This window comes from Vigna angularis, chromosome 1, assembly GCF_016808095.1.
Source record: "Vigna angularis cultivar LongXiaoDou No.4 chromosome 1, ASM1680809v1, whole genome shotgun sequence".
Classification (NCBI taxonomy): Eukaryota; Viridiplantae; Streptophyta; class Magnoliopsida; order Fabales; family Fabaceae; genus Vigna; species Vigna angularis.
This window is the reverse complement of record NC_068970.1, coordinates 60,015,459-60,034,085: the sequence shown is the minus strand read 5'-3', so window position 1 is coordinate 60,034,085 and position 18,627 is coordinate 60,015,459. Positions and strand designations below refer to the sequence as shown.

The 18,627-nt window shown below is 35.6% G+C and overlaps 2 protein-coding genes and 2 long non-coding RNA genes across 4 annotated transcripts; 2 read left to right on the top strand and 2 right to left on the bottom strand.

The window, feature by feature from the left end:
• Positions 1–1,558: 1,558 nt before the first annotated feature.
• On the top strand, positions 1,559–7,719 carry LOC108341674 (uncharacterized). Its single transcript, XM_052872891.1, has 5 exons — positions 1,559–1,867; positions 6,676–6,832; positions 6,944–7,107; positions 7,285–7,491; positions 7,660–7,719. Exons 1-5 carry the CDS (start codon positions 1,559–1,561, stop codon positions 7,717–7,719), a joined length of 897 nt encoding a protein of 298 aa, XP_052728851.1.
• An 832-nt stretch (positions 7,720–8,551) lies between these two features.
• On the top strand, positions 8,552–9,206 carry LOC108342105 (uncharacterized). The gene is made up of 3 exons (XR_001833347.2): positions 8,552–8,892; positions 8,991–9,032; positions 9,123–9,206. It is a non-coding gene; the product is annotated as an uncharacterized LOC108342105 (long non-coding RNA).
• Positions 9,207–10,348: 1,142 nt separating this feature from the next.
• LOC108340520 (uncharacterized) lies at positions 10,349–10,972 on the bottom strand. Its single transcript, XR_001833220.2, has 2 exons — positions 10,819–10,972; positions 10,349–10,718 (listed from the first exon to the last, which is right to left on the bottom strand). It is a non-coding gene; the product is annotated as an uncharacterized LOC108340520 (long non-coding RNA).
• A 4,067-nt stretch (positions 10,973–15,039) lies between these two features.
• LOC108320207 (patellin-3) lies at positions 15,040–18,406 on the bottom strand. The gene is made up of 4 exons (XM_017551575.2): positions 16,964–18,406; positions 16,554–16,678; positions 16,313–16,448; positions 15,040–15,535 (listed from the first exon to the last, which is right to left on the bottom strand). The coding sequence occupies exons 1-4, from the start codon at positions 18,233–18,235 to the stop codon at positions 15,278–15,280; spliced, it is 1,791 nt and encodes a 596-aa protein (XP_017407064.1). The 5' UTR covers positions 18,236–18,406; the 3' UTR covers positions 15,040–15,277.
• Between the last annotated feature and the right edge of the window lie 221 nt (positions 18,407–18,627).

Sequence of the window (18,627 nt, the reverse complement as noted above, 5' to 3'; positions counted from 1 at the left end):
CCCCCAAATGAGGGACACACATACGTTAATTTTTGCTCACAGAAAATCATTATTCATTTGTTTTTCATAACCATCCTCCCACATCATACAGGGTTCAAGTTAATTTAGATTGCAAAAAGCGATAAAACGAATTTTAACTCGGGGTTACACTTTCTTCCTGCTCATTAAAGGGTTCTATACCTATCAACGTTGTTTTTAAATGCGTTTTGAACATACATTGTGTTTGATGACAATATTAACAATGGATTCCAAGCATGGAATTTTCAAAAAAAAAAATAAAAAAAATAAAAATGAAATATAAAAAATATAAAAAAAAAATAATAATAAAAAAATGAATGAAAAAATGAAGGTCTCATGTGTCTATGCATCCATGCATCATCATGACATAACATCATCCCAGAGGAAGCGAGGAAAATTGTTTGCAAAATCTTCATGTTTTACTCGGCATTTATCAACTTTTCAAAGCTGCAAGCCAGGTTTAGTTTTCTGTTATCGGCCCTCTGCATGGCAATGGTCAGATTTAAATTTTTTGTTCTGTGAGTTTGGCCCTCTGCGAGGCAATGGTCAAATCCAGGTTTTAATTTTCTGTTATCGACCCTCTGCATGGCAATGGTCAGATTTAAATTTTTGTTCTGTGAGTTTGGCCCTCTGCGAGGCAATGGTCAAATCCAGGTTTTAATTTTCTGTTATCGACCCTCTGCATGGCAATGGTCAGATTTAAATTTTTGTTCTGTGAGTTTGGCCCTCTGCGAGGCAATGGTCAAATCCAGGTTTTAATTTTCTGTTATCGACCCTCTGCATGGCAATGGTCAGATTTAAATTTTTGTTCTGTGAGTTTGGCCCTCTGCGAGGCAATGGTCAAATCCAGGTTTTAATTTTCTGTTATCGACCCTCTGCGTGGCAATGGTCGGGTTTAAATTTCTGTTCTGTGAGTTTGGCCCTCTGCGAGGCAATGGTCAAATCCAGGTTTTAATTTTCTATTATCGACCCTCTGCACGGCAATGGTCGGGTTTAAATTTCTATTCTGTGAGTTTGGCCCTCTGCGAGGCAATGGTCAAATCCAGGTTTTAGTTTTTGTTATTACTTGACATTGGTCATTTGGCATCGTAACTTGAATTGTTTTGTTCGTTTTCTTTCATGATTGAAACCCGGACAAAATTAGTGTCTTTATCTTTACTTAGCTTTACTTAAATAATACGAAAAGATTAATTTTTCATATTATTTAGTAATATCTAAGTAAAGAGGGGCAGCTGTCAACACCCAATTTTGTCCGGGTTGAAAAAATGTGTTTTTATTATTTTTCTTTTATTTTATTTTTTTATTTTATTTTTTTATGTATCTAGATATTTGCTTTTAATTCAATTTCTTTTTTATTTCTTATTTTCAATTTGTTTTAATAGAGTTAATTAATCAAAATAAAAAAAATTAATTAATTAATTAAAAAAAAAATTGAAAAATAATATTAAAAATAATTGAAAAATAAAATAAAATTGAGATAAAAAAAAATATAATAAAAAAAAATTAAAAAAAAAAAAATAGAAAACGTGGAAAAGGGGATATGGGGGACGTGTCTGAAGGAGGGAGACAAAAAGTGGTTAGAAAGGATTTTTCTAAGATTTTTTTTGGAAAGAGAAAAGGGAGGAGACCAGGTGGTTGGGGGATATTTTCCAAGAAGGCGGGAGGATTTTGGAGGAAGAAGAGGAGAGAAATCGGAGACGAGGTGGTGAGGAGGCGTTTTTCCAGATTTTCGGAGAGAAGAAAAGGAGGTGGTGGCATATCTCTGTTCTTCATCTTGGAGGATCCGTCGCTGAGGAGTTTTTCACCATTTTCGCATCTGCAAAGAGAGACAGAAGGCAGCCGGAGAAGAGTACTCAGTGGAAGCACGATATTGATCAAAGCACGTAGATCTTCGAGAGGTAGGTAATGCTGTTTAGAGAGTTATTTGGCTGCCTTTACACAGATCTCTGTTGAATTTGCTATTTGTGTATTTGTCTGCATACACTGTATATGTTCACTGTTGCATCGCCTTACTCTTCATTCATCAAACACCTTACGACGAGCTGATCATCTTTATCCCCTCATGATACTGACTCCTCTCTGCTTATCACCCCCATCCACATCCATCATACACCTCATGACCACGGTCCATTATCTTCATCCCTCTCCTTTTCATTTCCATCTGCAACACCTTATACCACGGCCTGACCTCAAACTCCCTGACCCCCTCACCCTTAACCATCCCAACCTCACTGCCTAGCCTCCACTAGGCTCCCATCATCATCTCGCCAACCCATTTTTATGTATGATCTTCCTAGAGTTAGTAGGGATCTCACACAGAGCACTATGAAGAGTCATCCCAGGGAGTGCGTTTTCGTCATTCACGAGAAGGGAAAGAGAGAGTTGAACGCCGCAACCGGCGGTAGCTCCGGTGGAGTGTGGTGTCGCTGGCGACGTCAAGACTAATAGAAGGTGGTGGCGCGGTGGCTGGTTCGAAGGCATAGTATTGCATATGCGAAGGAGGTGGGGAAGCAGAGCTTGGCCGCTGTTAAGGGCGCTACGATGTTGAGTTCCGACGGCCTGGGCTGTGAGGGAGGTAGCCGAAGAGGTAGACGGAGATGCGGCGCGGGGAGGTAAACCCGTCCCTGGGTTGGCGTTTTCGAAGCGAGGAGTTCAGGTTGTCACCGGCGAGGCCAAGTCGTGGTCTTGGCAGAGGTGGCGGTGGCTGGTTCCAGCCGAGGTGGCGATAGCGTGCCTCCCAGATTTAGGGTTTTCCTGGTCAGAGAGAAAGAAACTTGGGTCTCTGGAGAGTGTGTGAGATAAGAGAGGGAGCTTACGGGAGGGTGTTGGATCTGAGTGGGTGAGGAATGAGAGCGGGAAGGTAGAACCCCTAGGAAATTCTAGGTTAGAAACCATGGGGGCCGGGCCCAGAAATGAGCGTACGTCCGGGAGCCTTGGGCCTCTTTTGGAACGCTCGTTATATAGCGTTCGTTCGCCATCTCCCCAACACGAACGCTCGTTATGAAAACCAACGAGTGCTTGTTATCTAAACGAGCGAACGCTCGTTATCCTTAAGCCTTTTTGACCGTTCGTTCAACATTCTCACCAATGAGCGCTCGTTCGTCACCTCCCCACAACGAACGCTCGTTACTTAGCGCTCGTTCGCCACTTTCACAGCGAACGTTCGTTACTTAGCGCTCGTCCGCCACTTTCACAGCGAACGCTCGTTACTTAGCGCTCGTTCGCCACTTTCACAGCGAACGTTCGTTACTTAGCGCTCGTCCGCCACTTTCACAGCGAACGCTCGTTACTTAGCGCTCGTCCGCTACTTTCACAGCGAACACTCGTTACTTAGCGCTCGTCCGCCACTTCCACAGCGAACGCTCGTTACTTAGCGCTCGTTCGACACTTCCACAGCGAACGCTCGTTACTTAGCGCTCGTTCACCACTTCCACAGCGAACGCTCGTTACTTAGCGCTCGTTCACCACTTCCACAGCGAACGCTCGTTACTTAGCGCTCGTTCGCCACTTCCATATCGAACGCTCGTTACTTAGCGCTCGTTCGCCACTTCCACAGCGAACGCTCGTTACTTAGCGCTCGTTCGTCACTTCCACAGCGAACGCTCGTATTTTAGCGTCCGTTCACCATCTACCCAACGAACGCTCGTCATTCAGCTCACATTTTTAAATGTCCGTCCGTTATGTTCCCCAATGGGCGTTCGTCTTCTCCCCCAACGAACGTTCGTTATTCTGAATCTCTTCCCGGCGTCCGTTCGGCACTTCCATTTCTTTTGTTTGTTCATTTTATTTTCTTTTATTGTCTTATTTTATTTTGTTTTATCTATTTATTTGAGACATCTACTTATCTTAAAATATATATTTAATAATACAATATTTATAGTTTAAATAAAAAGAATTTACAAAAAATATTTTGAAAAGGTTTAAGCACACGTGCGACCGCTCGCGTAGGCCTTGTGCTAAAAAACCTTTTCCTTTTCTTTTACAAAAGTTAAAAATCAAATAAAAATATTTTGAAAAGGTTTTAAGCACACGTGCGACCGCTCGCGTAGGCCTTGTGCTAAAAAACCTTTTCCTTTTCTTTTACAAAAGTTAAAAATCAAATAAAAATATTTTGAAAAGGTTTTAAGCACACGTGCGACCGCTCGCGTAGGCCTTGTGCTAAAAAACCTTTTCCTTTTCTTTTACAAAAGTTAAAAATCAAATAAAAATATTTTGAAAAGGTTTTAAGCACACGTGCGACCGCTCGCGTAGGCCTTGTGCTAAAAAACCTTTTCCTTTTCTTTTACAAAAGTTAAAAATCAAATAAAAATATTTTGAAAAGGTTTTAAGCACACGTGCGACCGCTCGCGTAGGCCTTGTGATAAAAAACCTTTTCCTTTTCTTTTACAAAAGTTAAAAACCAAATAAAAATATTTGAAAAGGTTTAAGCACACGTGCGACCGTTCGCGTAGGCCTTGTGCTAGAAAACCTTTTCCTTCTTTATTAAAAATACTAAAATATTCCCGGCTACAAGTAATCTTTCACCTAGAACTACGTTACCCTTGATTCTTCATCAAAAATGGAGATACGTAGGAGCAAGGCCAGTCCTTGTCAGGTTCATTTCCCAAAAATACAAAATCAATTTCTCAAACAGATTTCTCAAACAAAATTTTCAAGCAGTTTCCAAAAGAACTACGTAACCCTGATTTCTCATTTTGAATGAGAATACGTAGGAGCAAGGTCAATCCTTGTCGGGCCCAAAAAAACTAAAAATATATTTTGTTTATTTAGAATTTTATTTTAGGGAATAGTTAAACATTTTGAAAACCACATCATATTTGTGCATTTAGTTAAAGGTACTGCCTTAGGGCAGGCGTTGTAGGGTGCTAACACCTTCCCTACGCGTAACTGACTCCCGAACCCAGAATCTGGTTTTCGTGGACCGTGTCTTATTATTTTATGGTTTTTCCGTAGTTTTCCAGAATAAACTATGGTGGCGACTCCAAAATCTTTTTTAAACCCGTTTCTTTTTGGATCGTCGTCCCGTCGCGATTCCGGTTGCGACAATATGTAATGTGTTGTGAGAGTAAGGAGATTAAGTAAGAGAGCATGTCCTTCAAGGAGTCCTGTCCTCAGTCCATTCAAGTATATTGCACCCATCACATCTTCAAACTCTTCTTCAACCCCAGCTTCGTACAACCTCTCTATTTCTTCACCTCTTCCTCTCAAAACACCACTTATCTCTTCATATTTTCCCACACCATCACGCTTCTCTTCTCGCTTCACCATAGAACTTGTCATACTCTCTAGTTCCAGGGAACCTACACCAGATCAAAACATTTTCTTACAACAGAGTAACAATTATAGTAAAGACATGGAGCAAGACAGAGTAACAATTATAGTATTCCAGCTCTAGTAGGTTTAACATACATCTACAGCATACACCAGGTTTATTTCAAGATATTTCAACAATCTGCCCTTGCACCCATTCAACACATTTTAATTCAACTTTAAATTCCTAATCAATTAGCTATACTACAACCCATCCATCCTTATTCTAGTAGAATTCTAATTAGTTTGAATTATAGACCAAAACAGCGTGGTAAATAACAGAATATAGAATCACAGCTTTTTATTTTAGTTCACTAAATAAGTTTCTTCAAGTCACCATTCACAACCACGAGTTAATCAGACTTTAGACAATGAATTTACTAGCTTCTATTTAGAGCATTACAACAGTTAACATGTTTTTCAAGCAGAATTTAAGAAGAGTTAGCTTTCAAACACTACTATTAGCATATATTCATCACCCATTCTGAAATGCATCGCCTTTTCATTCTACAAAATCTATTTCCTAACCCTAACATCTACCGATTAATATCCCATTCCAGTGTTCTCTCTTTTCTTTTTAATCAACAACACAGAACACATACATTTACTTCCTGTTGAGTCTATTACGAGAACAAAGTCACTGGCCAACCTAAATAATACTAGATAACTTCCAATTCAGACATAACTTAACCCACGACAATATCAGTTTTCAATCACAGAGAAACCCCAAAAAAAATAGTGCATTCACGTTTTAAAGCCATTTCACTTCCATAAATAGAACGGAGTATACTTGATGGAGATGCTCCTTCAACCTTGTTGATGAAGCTCCATGGAGATGAAGTGGCATTGCAGACGCATTGAAGAAGATATGAAGAATGCTTGAAGGTTGCAGTTTTGATGAGGTTCATTGAAGGAGGTTAGGCCAACCTTAAAGGAAAAGGAAGAAAAAGTCTAGAGTAGAAGATAACTCCAAATGAGAACCAAGAGAGGCTTGCAATTTTGACAAATTTTCTCTCATATCATTCAATTTTGTCTAGAGTAGAAGATAACTTCAGCATAAAGCTAAAATCAGCTTACACACTTCAATTTTGTCTAATGTATTTAAATTTTTATATTTATACTACAGTGTTTGTCCTTAACATTTATTTCTTTCTGAATAATATCTTAGATATTATTTTATATTTATATTTTGTCTAATGTATTTAAATTTTTATATAGTTTATTCATTGGAATCCAAACTTCATTGTACATAGGACAAGTTTAAGTCAATGTTGACCTAATGTACTGATTTTAAATGCGAATTTAAAGAAGTATGCCACTATAATTAATATATCTTCCTTTGTGTAGCCCTCAAATGAAGATGCTCTTCATTCACCACTTCAAGTAGGAGGAAATTCTCATGTACAAGATGAACATGAACAAGATGAAAATCAGGATACTTTGTTGGAAGTTGAACAAAAAAGACCACCAACACACAAGGGAGCATGGTTGGTTGATGTTATTGGTAAGACACAAGTTCAACATAATAATGCTTTCATTATGTTACTTATATGAATAGTTACTGCTGAAGTTGTTTGACACAAGAATATTTGACACAAATTTTCTTTCTTCACAGATGACCAATGTAAGATGACTACCAAACACTTAAAAACAAATGATGTTTGGAATTTGTCTCAAAATGAAAGGATTATTGTACATTGGAATGAGGAATATCAACCAATTGGAGATGGTGGCGCATTATTGAATCGATTCTTGGGAAGTATCGCTAGAAACTTCAAGGTATTCCCTATTTGTTATTCTACTTGGAAGAAGATTCCTAAAAATTACAAAGAAGACATAATTCAAAATACAATTCAAGTAAGTAATGTAAATTCAAAATACCATTACAAAGAAGGCATCCAAAATTTATTTATTGGGTAATTGTTGTTAATTTTTTTATTAAAATTTGTTTTGAAGGCAAAGTTTGTAGTGAATTCCGATATTCAAATCAATTACATCTTGAAAGCGCTTAATCATAAATGGAGAGATTGTCGCCTAGAATTGTGGCAACAAAGAGATGATGGCACCCGTACTAGAGATGAATTGATTGCCATGGCTCCAGAAAGCATAGATAGAGATCATTGGGCTTCTTTTGTTGACTATCGACTTGATGAAAGAACAAAGGTAAAACCTATATCTCTTTTCATAAAATTTTGTTAGGCTCGATTTAGTTATTCAAGTATTGTTTTCTTAAGCATAATCTTTCTAGTATTGTTTTCTTAAGACTTCATCTGTTAGTCTAAGTAATTTTGATCTTTAGTTTTATCATTATCCCTTGTGTTTTATGCCAAGATTGTTCTGGTGTGGAATAGGTTAAAATCTATCACACTTCAACCAACCAACGCTTTATGATTTACTTAAAATTGTGATGAAGATTTAAATATGTGAAAATGCTAATCCTTCATAAAATACTCCCATAAAATATATGTATCAGAGAAGAAATACTATTTTCTACAAGTTTCAAAAGTAACGCTTTGTTGATAATTAGTGTTTCCCAGACAACGAATTTAAACATTAGTGCCATCATTCAATTACATGCAAAAGTAACTACTATGACATATTTAGAAAAGTATTTAAATTCGTTAAGATTTTTATTTCATTCAGTAAAGATACTTTTTATAAATTATTCTTAAATTATATCTACTAAGAATACTGTTTGGTCGAGACTCCTAAATTCAAATTTGCATGCTCCAGCAAAATCAAATTAAAAACCAAATTTGTTTGCTTGCATTGGCTGGTCCAGCCTAGCCTTTTTGCTCACTGTTTTGTGTGTTTGGTAGCTTCATTTTGAGCCTTTCTTCTCACCAATTTACAGAACATATAGGTTTGAAGCTTGCCAAATTATTTCCACTAATTTTGAGGTCTTTCTCTTCATGTATGCATAGAGTTTTTGCCAAATTATTGCCTCTTATTTGTGTCAATTTTTGCTACAGTATTTTTTGCACATGTACCTTTGTTTTGACTCTTATTTCCTTTGTGTTTCGTCTCTTTTTAGTCTCTAGCTTGATGCTAATTTTTTTGTGCCAATTTTATTGCTTTCTTAGGTTCCTTTTACATCACTCTCCTATATTGTAAAATCAAAGTCATTCATTGTAAGAAACCATTATAGTTTAGACAGTTAAGCATTAGATGTGATCTTTCTTTAGTGATATAATTATTGATTGATAATTATTGATTGATAATTCTTGCTACTGTTTTTGCAGACATCTTAAGTTTAAATATAAGTATATTGTTGCCAACTCAATAGTTTGTCTCTTTATACAAATGCAATGTTTATAATGTTGGCATCATTGATTACGTTGTACGTAGGAAAAAATTCAAACATATGAATCTACAACATCGTCTCAATCAAAAGAAATATCAAGTTTAGATTCATTGGCTCATGTTTTAGGAAGCCAAGAGCATTGTGGACGTGTTCGCGGTCTAGGTTTGGGTCCTTACCCGTCTAAAGTCTTTGGAGTCCATGCTCGTTCTCATATTGGATCATCTTCATCTACTCCTTCTAATGTTGAATTACAATCTCAGGTTAATGAATATTTAAATATTTATTTGGTTTGTTCCTTTTAAAATTAACATGTTAGGTATCATATTTCTCACATTTTAAATAAATTTTTCTGTTATAGGTATCTTCATTGACTTCTTCTAATGTTAAATTAGAATCTCAGGTTAATGAATATTTACTTGGTTTATTTCTTTTAAGATTAACATGTTAGGTATCATATTTCTAACTTTTTAAATAAACTTTTCTGTTATAGGTATCTTCATTGACATCACAAGTCAATGAAATGAAGGCAATCATGACACTTTTGTTGCAAAATCATCAAGGTCCATTGCCTTCATAATTTGCAGTATTTCAAAGATCATCGGTAATAATTGTTAAATTTATTTGTACGATTTTTTATTAAATATATTATCGACTAACTATTATGTTATATTGTAGGTAAGGGAGTGGGCCAAACAATGGATGTAATGAAGAAAAAAATTAGATATTGTTATTGAATATTTTTATGAGTCATACTTTTAGTATTGAACATTTATATTAAACATATGTAATGAACCTCTTTATTTCTAATTTTTATGTATGAACAATTAGTTGTATGAATGATATTAGGTTGAACAATGTAGTTTATTTTATACAATATTATTAAATTTTAGTTCATATTAATTTATTGTTTGTTTTGTCAATAAAACCATTTTTATTATAATCTAATTTTATTACAATAAAAAAAATGAACTATACAAATTCCCGGCGGTTTTAAAACCCCGGGAAACTAAACCATCAAAAATAGGGGCGGTTTTGATAACCCCAGCTAGTTCCGGCGGTTTTCGAGGTGCCCCGCTTTTCCCGGCGGTTTTCGAGGTGTCCCGCTTTTTCCGGCGATTTTACATAAAGCCCAACTAATTCCGACGGTTTCTACAAAACCCTTGGAAATTCCGGCGGTTTCTGGAAACCCCCGCTAATACTGGCGGTTTCTGGAAACCCCCGCTAATACTGGCGGTTTTTCCCAAAACCGCCGGTACTTGCTTGGCGACGGACGTTTTCCCACCGGTTTTTCCAACCACGGAAAATATGATTTGCAGGAGTTAAAACCGCCGGTAATATTTAAAAAAACCCCGGTAAAAATACAGATTTTTGTAGTGTCAGTTCTAGTCAAAATAAATAACTACACTGGTCATTATTAATTACAAATCAATTAATAAGAGAAAAGTATTGTTTAATGATAATCAATACATTGCAAATTTTAAGCCAATACCTTGCAAATTTTAAGCCAATGATGGGAGACAATAACTCTTATTACAGTTTTAATAAGTTTCTTATAATGTGTTTAGGTTAGTTATTTTGTTCCAATTATGATACTTGATGGTTGGAGAAAACAAATTGAACACGCAAACTTAAGTACTTAATGGAAAATAAATTCATTTCATGATGTAAAACACAAAAGATTAAATAAAATGATTAAATTGTTCAGAAAAGTTTAAATAAAATAATTAAACTGTATTTTCTTTAAATATTAATTCTAATGCACTTTAAAAACATTATATTTTTCAATACTGACAACACCTTCTTCCAGACAAATTTTCGATAGTATCGGAGGTGTGGTCCAACGTAGTACTAGTAGCAGTGATGCTACTATATTTATTTGTGATAACATGATATGATATACGAAAAGGTTGTGAAGTTCAACAGTTGAAGAGGCAATAGCAGGAGCGCGGGCCTCTGCACCAGCCTCCTTGTTAACCTCCGTTCCTGCACCATTTTTGACACGTGCCGTCATAATCTATGCATCTTCCTGCCCACTCTTCGTTCTTTGTCGAACAAATTTTAGCTTCTCCTCTCTCTACAGCCACATCTGATTTCACATCATAAAACATTAATCACTCAAATAACATCATATATATATATATATATATATATAGAGAGAGAGAGAAGGAATTGTATATGCATCTTACCAGAGGCTAAGACAAGAAGGAGCAAGAGCAAGAAGCTGAAAGTTTTTCTCTCCATGAGTGATGAATTGTTGAGGTGGAAATGAAGTGAGGGTGATGATGTAGTTATATATGGCTGTATGTGTGAGAGGTGGAAGATAAGTGTAACATGCAAAGCAATGACGTGTGCGCAGAGAAGCTTGTAAGCTGCCATCATATGGTTTGTGAAAATGCAGGTCCAATATCAAAATAGACAATAAATTTCATTTTCTAACTACATAAAATAGACAATAAATTGTTATAAAAAAATCAAAATGTGATAAATTAAGTTTATCCCAACTTAATAATTAAATCAAAGAAACAAGTCAAACCAATTAAATACTCTCTCGGTTTGAAGTTGATTGATTTTATCCTAAATTCAAACTTTTTTAGAAAAAATAAGGGGTATAAAAAGAAAATCTTGTCCAATTTGGTTAAACATTAGCCAGTGATGACTGATTTAATTTTTTTTTAAAACGTAGCAGGCCGTGGGCACTATGCTTTATTTATATGGGCCAAATTTAAGATCTCAAAATACAGACTACAAAATATACAAGCCCATGCTGCTCTTCTACTCTTAAACATTTTAGTCTAGCACAATTCTGATATATAAATTTACTAGATAAATAACTAAGTTTGTATCATTATTAGCTATGACTTTTTTATATAATTTATAATAATTTTTAACGAGACTTTGTATATATATATATATATATATATATATATATATATATATATATATATATATATATATATATATATAAAATACAGTAAAATATTTCTTTCACATACAAGATCGTAGTTACAAATTTTTCTACAACCATACAATTTAACTTTTATTTTTTAATATTTCTTACATCTCAATAGTAATTTCAATTTATTTATTTTATTTAATAAAAACATATGCTGATAAAAGGTACATACAAAAGAAAAACAGCAATGAGTGAACTAAAGTGGCACCATTTTCTCACTTTGTTTCTTTTGGAGTCTCTGAATGTTGCATCTCCTTATTAATCAAAACAACACACATAACATCTTTGGAAACCATGCCACTTTAGTTTTTACACTTTTTCTTATCACAGAATCGTTTTTCTGTCCCTTCGTTAATGCTTGTGACTTGCGAACACCGAAATCGACAACTCCTAACGTTAAGAGACTGCAACATTTGACGTATCATTTTCAACTTCAAATATTCTCCTTCCTTCGTTCTCTTTTCATCAGAATTCGATTCCCTCAGATCCCATTGCTCTTTTCTAATCTCCTTTCCTTTTATCTTTTTCTTTTCGAAAAAAAAAACATTTTTTTATTGTTGGCACTTTCAACAATTGGATTCCAAAAGATTTTATTTTTTAAAAATCAGGAAAAAATGATTGAGAATTTTTCCACTTGTTGTGTTTTATCTTTAAACCATTTTTGAACCCACTTTTCCTTAAAATAACAAACACAGGAAGAAACATGAATATTGTTGATCTGACAGGCATGATGAAGGAGGAAAAAGTAGTAAGATGTTTTGTTTGAAGGCTTTGTCTAACTAAAGAAACAAAAACATTTCTATAACATTGCTCCTCCTGTTTGGTCTAAATCATGCTCCTCCTGCACTTCATGCCTTAAAAGGATCAAAAGTTTGTTTGAAAAAAGAAGCCAAACAGTGCCTAAAGATTTTTTAAACAGATCAAAAGCTAGCTAGTTTAGAGTAATCAGTGGTCTTTATGATGAAATTCGGTGCACAAAAGTTAAAGCACCCACTTTTAATATCTTTGGGTCCTTTCAATGTCTTCTTATTTTCTCAATTTACACATGCCACTCTTCTTCATGGCTACCATATGCAACTCAAAGATTCAATCTTTTTTTTCTGCTTCAGTAAATCCATTAACAGTTTCTAACTATAGCTATGCAATATAGTGCCTATTTGTCAGAAAATGTTATTATAAATTTAATATTTGGACTAATCATGTTTATACTATGGTCCTTTTTAATTGGGAGAATACTTAATAAAATTAATCTCCTTTTGAGTCTTTTAAGTAACTTGTCTCCTACCATTATATATAAATTTAATAGCAGAGAGATTAAATAAAATATGTGAAGGATATTTATGATTGGTTGGATGTTGTAAGTAGTTGTAGTAGCCCAGAGTCATGAGTTGGAGCCAGCCAAAAGAGTTGTCAATGCATCATATAACATATGGCAATGATAATACTTTCTAAAATATTTAACACAGAAAAATAAAATAATCTTTCTCACTGGTTAAAAAATGTTTTTAAAGTTATTTCTTGTTTTATTATAATTTCATAGAAATACCTACCAAAAGTAAGATTTATTTTAATGTAATGATTTCTTACACTTTTTTTTTTCATAATTCTATTTTTATTCTTAAAATGATGTCTTATGCTCGGTCTGCAGGAAGGGATTACCCTGTTCAAAAAGAAATGTGAGCGCTGATTAGGGGAATAAAACGTGTTCTTTTGAAGAGATTTGTGAGGAATGATTTAAACAGATCTGCGAGATACGTTATGTTTTTATCACCCACGATGTTGCTCGGATTTGAGAGGATTTTGTTTATAAAGTCAGCTTTACCCCCGAGTTATTCTAAAATACCACGGTGAAAAACATGCATGCAGTTATTCGATTACATGTAAACCGTACTCACATATATAAAGTTGTATTCAATTCCCAATTTTATGTATTCAGTTCTCTTGTATTCACTGGCTTCTTCGTTGATCTAAAACAACACAGCCAACAAATAAAACAAAGCACAAACAACATGTTAATGGATCACGTTACGAAACCAGAAACATATAATCAAACATAAAAGCAACAGGTTAATGTCACATCAATCAAATCCTACAATAATTCTCACAAATTTTACTTTCAAATTTACTTTCAATTACCTCCAAATTCACTCAAACAAATAACAAAAAATTTACCCTCAAATCTCCTCAAATTCATTCAATCACTCTCTCTAAATTATCTCCCACAAATCCTCCCATGTGAATAAGGCTTGAAGGATGATGGCATTCAGAAACTTTTTATCAAAACAAAAACGAGTTGGTACAATATTTACAAAAACAAGTTATTTGTCACGAATTTATTTATCATTTCTAGTGTTTCAGCCTTAATTTTCTTTAATATTTTGAAAATTTTACTTTAGTTTCTAACTTAAAAATGTTATTCACTTAAGTTCTTACAAAATGGTAATGGAAAAAATATTAAAATGAATAGTTTTTCTTTGAAGGGATTAAAGTAAAAAATTGTAAAGTTAAAGTAGAGTGATAATCTGCTCTGACGATCAATTTTTCTTTTTAAATATTTGTAGATTTATTGGTTTCTTTATGATGCACGTCTATTATGACAACTATTTGAGAATAAAGAAAATATAATATTCTTTTTAAACTTGTACCTATAATAACTAGAAATATAATTCTGAAGATCTGAACTAAAACTCAGTTAACTATTTTATGAATGGACTGATTTTTAATTTTACAGAATTGAAGAATTAAATTTTCAATTTCGATATATGCACCAAAAATGGAAATGTTCAGATCTAATTTTAAAGATTTGATTCCAATTCCAATTCTCAATCTGTACCTTAATGGGACCTAGTTGTTTTTTATGGATAAGGATGACAATTCAGGTAGAATCCTTGAAAATATTTTAAACAAAATGCTAGCAATAAAGTTCATAAATTTAGTTCAAGAACAATTCTGAATTTATTCACTGAGTTGTAAAAGAAACCTTGATCTAGCTTTCATTAAAAAAAACATTCATTTCAGATCGTGTATACATATATTTTCAAAACATGTCAAGAAAAAACTGAATTTATTTCACAGACCAAGTTTAGAACACCGAAAGAAAAATCCAAAAATGGTTTTAAGTTGGTATAATGAAAGTGAGTCAATGAGCTTTTTGAATCATAACCACAATATAACAACGTGACACAGCCATTATAGACATTCACATCATCACTTTCTTTTCTCTGATGGGAACACAGATCATGACAGCTCTCAAACACTTCATGCTTTAGGTACAGACAGAGAGACACAGATAGAGGTCCCACCAAAATTTACATGATATTCATAACATACAAATGGAGCAACAACTTCTCCAAAATATGAATAAGAACAACTCAAAAGACACCCCAAATTCAAAAAGGGACCTTGATATTTATCTTCAGTGATAACAACAACAATAAATAATCATACCAAGAGAAACACAGAAAGGGTATATATAATTATATGATATGGTTGAACACATAAGAATTATAATAATAATAATCATTGAAACAAAAAAAAAAGCAAAACAAAAACTTTATATTCATATATGAACAGCAGGAAAGTCATGATTAATCTTTGAAGCTCTGGCTGGTGTCTTGGTAAAAGTTGATGCAGGAATGTAAGCAACCAATGCAGGTACTGTTCTTCCCTTTCCCACCTACACAATGATAACTTTAGTCTGAGGGTGAAGGTTTGGTCTTCAAACGGTACAAGAGCTTCTTCTTCTTGGAGCTTGTGTTGTCAATTGTGAGAACAACTTTTCCAGGTTCACCAACCTTAAAACTATTGCAAAGCACTGGTTCTTCTGATGAACCAACCTTTCTAGTCTTCTGGACAATTACTGTATAGCTTCCTTCTGAATCTGGTACAAACTCTGCACCATAGCTCACTTCCCACCCTATTACTCTCAGCTCCCAAGAGAGTAAACAGTTCTGCACGTTCCCATCACACATGCACAAAACATAGGTAAATAAAACCATTCTGCCAAACATTCTCATCATGTTTCTATCTATTCATCAATTGTAGGACTTCAACTGCTATATGTGGATTTAATTTGCAGATATAAGTCCTATAACAGCTTCTAATAATAACAATAACATGTAGAACTCAAATATGCAACCTTTTACGTTGATGGACATTAATATCAAAATCATAATCATTAATTAGTTATCTATACTTGATAGAGTTTATGGGCCTGTTGAATTTTTCTTCCCCGTGTTTCCCTTATTGTTGGTTGCATTTGATCGAACATCAATTTCTGTCATCAATCATTATTGAAATATCTGACAAATTTAACATTCAACGTTACTTTATCTTTTGCAGAACCTAGCTTATCAAACATCAAAAGTGGTCCACTTTATTTGTTTCCTGAGCACGAGTAGAAATTTGGCTCTAAAGCATTGTTATTGAGAAATATATGAAATAAAATTTGACTATTTCAACATCCCTGCAAAAGATAGCTAAGAAAAGAAGCTGGCTTTTATGTTCATTTCAAACCTCTACCGAATTTATCGTACTCATTCTTAATTTACTAATATTCGGTGTATTGATTAATTTGCTCCTGAAATTTAATTTTCTTCAAGGCCTGCACATTTTGTGGCATAAAATATCGAGAACAGGGAATCCTATGAAAGATTCCCCATTCCGAGGCTGCATTCTTTGGTTCTCAAAAACCTATCAACTCCGAAAAAAAGCAATGGGAAACCCACCTCAGTAACTGAAAATTCCACGGTATGCTTTGCTGCCGGCCTCACTGTGATTTCTGTGACAGCATCGGTATTTGCGAACTCCCCATCTTTGCTTAATCCACCGTACTTCACCGGAAGCTGCTCCGGAGCTATGTATCTGAAAGTGCAAAGAGGCAGACACAACAAAACCATCAACAACCCAAACATAAACCAAACCAAAAACAACAAAGATAAAGAAAAATTTGAAACTTTATGTCCTCACCTCAAAAGGGTTTCCGTTGATTTAGAAGGCCCAGCAAAGACAAACTTACTCTTACTCCTTAGAGTAAGAAAAGGGCTTATCATCCTATTCACTGCCAGGTACCACCATGGTACATTAATGAAAACCTGAACCAAAACGAAAACGAGGATTTAAAACAACACACGTTTGAATTTGATTAGCATGTGTATTGTATGCGCGGCATCCCAATCTTTGCATTTAATCATTCAAATTCATGCTGGGGAATCAAAGGAGCATCCAAAAAGACTAACAGACAGATAATCAGAACTACGGAGATATTCAGATACTACATCTCATCCAAAATCTCAATTTGGAATAAGCACATCCACACATTTCAAAATTTGAACAATTTATCATTAGAAACAATGATTTGTAACAGTTTAGGAGAGTACCTGTTTGGCTACAAATTCAGGGTAATTGTCTTGAAGCAATTGTAGGGCACTTTTTGTGGCTTGTCTGAGTTCCCACTTGGCAGGTCCAGGAGAGTTCTTGAGATCATTGACCTGAACAATGGTGCAAATGCCACCAGGGTTGAAATCCAACATCCTTATACTCTTTTCCAGGAACTGAATTCTCCATCTGAGGAACTTCTCTCTCTTCTCCTCATCGGAAAAAGTGTTCCTGTACAAATCCTTGTTCTGGAACTCCCCATATATGTTGTAACACACGGGGTGTCCCTCCTTGTCAGAGCCATGCATGAACACCGCCTTCTCCAACTCATCCCCCAGCTTCTCCTCAATCAGCTTCTCCATCCCAAACTCCTTCCTCCACCGGATCGAGTTCTTCAGCATGGTGAACGCCTCCTTAACTTTAAACTCTCTCGCGCGCAGAAACTTCAAAAGAATCACATCGCTCCTCTCGTCAGCAAGAAGTGGCACTCCCCAAATGGAAACTTCTTCGGGTGGAAGTGGCGGCGAAGCTTCCTCTTTGGCTTCTGTTTCAGAAGCTTTATCTTCAGCTTGAGACTGAACAGATGAAGAGACAGCAACAACGGTCTCTTCAATGGCCTCCACAGTTTTTGCTCCATCATCATCCACAGTAGCATCATCCTTCGCTTCCTCCTTCTTCTCTTCTTCTTTTTCTACTTGTTCCTCTTTGTTTGTTTCAACTTCGTCCTCTTTCTTTGTTTCAACTTGGTCCTCTTTCTTTGTTTCAACAGGTTCCTCCTCGGTTTTTTCTGGGGCAGCTTCAGTCACAACTTCTTGTTGTTGCTGCGGCTGTTGTTGTTCTTCCTTGTCAGCAGCAGAAGCCGTTGGCGGTGGTGTCTTCTTTTCTTCTTTGGAGGAAAACTCATGATTTTTGAGAGCTTCTTGAACGAGGTTCTTGAGGTCCTGGAGTGCCTTGTTTTGGTTTTCCGACAGGTCGGAAAGTTTGGTGCTTTCTTCCTTGAATTCAGGGTCTTTCTCATCATTGGTGCTGTCATCAGCGTTGCTGGGTTTGGAGAGGTGAGTCTCGAGAGTGATGGTTTCCTCAACGGGCTTCTTCTCCGGCGCCTCAGGCTCAGGTTGTGGCGGTGAATCTCTCTCAACAGAAACACTGGTCGTTGTAGTTGGCGGTGGTGGTGTTTTGTCTGCAGGCTGAAGAACATCAGTTACGACCACTTCCTCCACTTGCACCACAGACTCTTGAGAAGATGGCGCTTGGTTTGAAGCCTCCTCAGCCATATGAGATAGAGAAGTTTATAGTGAGAAACGATGAGAAGAAAGGAAAATGAAGAAGAGAGTATTGTGAATGAAGAACGTGTGAGAGAGGGGTTATAAAGAGTGACGGAGGAAGTGGTGAGTCATGAGTGTAGTGGAGAGGGAGTAATGTAAGAAGGGAAGATCGTGTTGTGTTGTGTGCTGTGACAGCTTGGAAGGAGAAACCTTAACGTCGAAGGTGGGACCCATGTGTGGGACCAGTTTTGTTGTATACATTGTAATGTAACGTTGTAAACTCGGAATTAGGAAAATCAACGGCGGTTTTGCCGGCTACACCCAATTATCCAACGGATCGTGGCCCTACTTACCAGTTACTCAACCCCCACTTTCCAACCCAACTCTTTTCCACCCTTTCA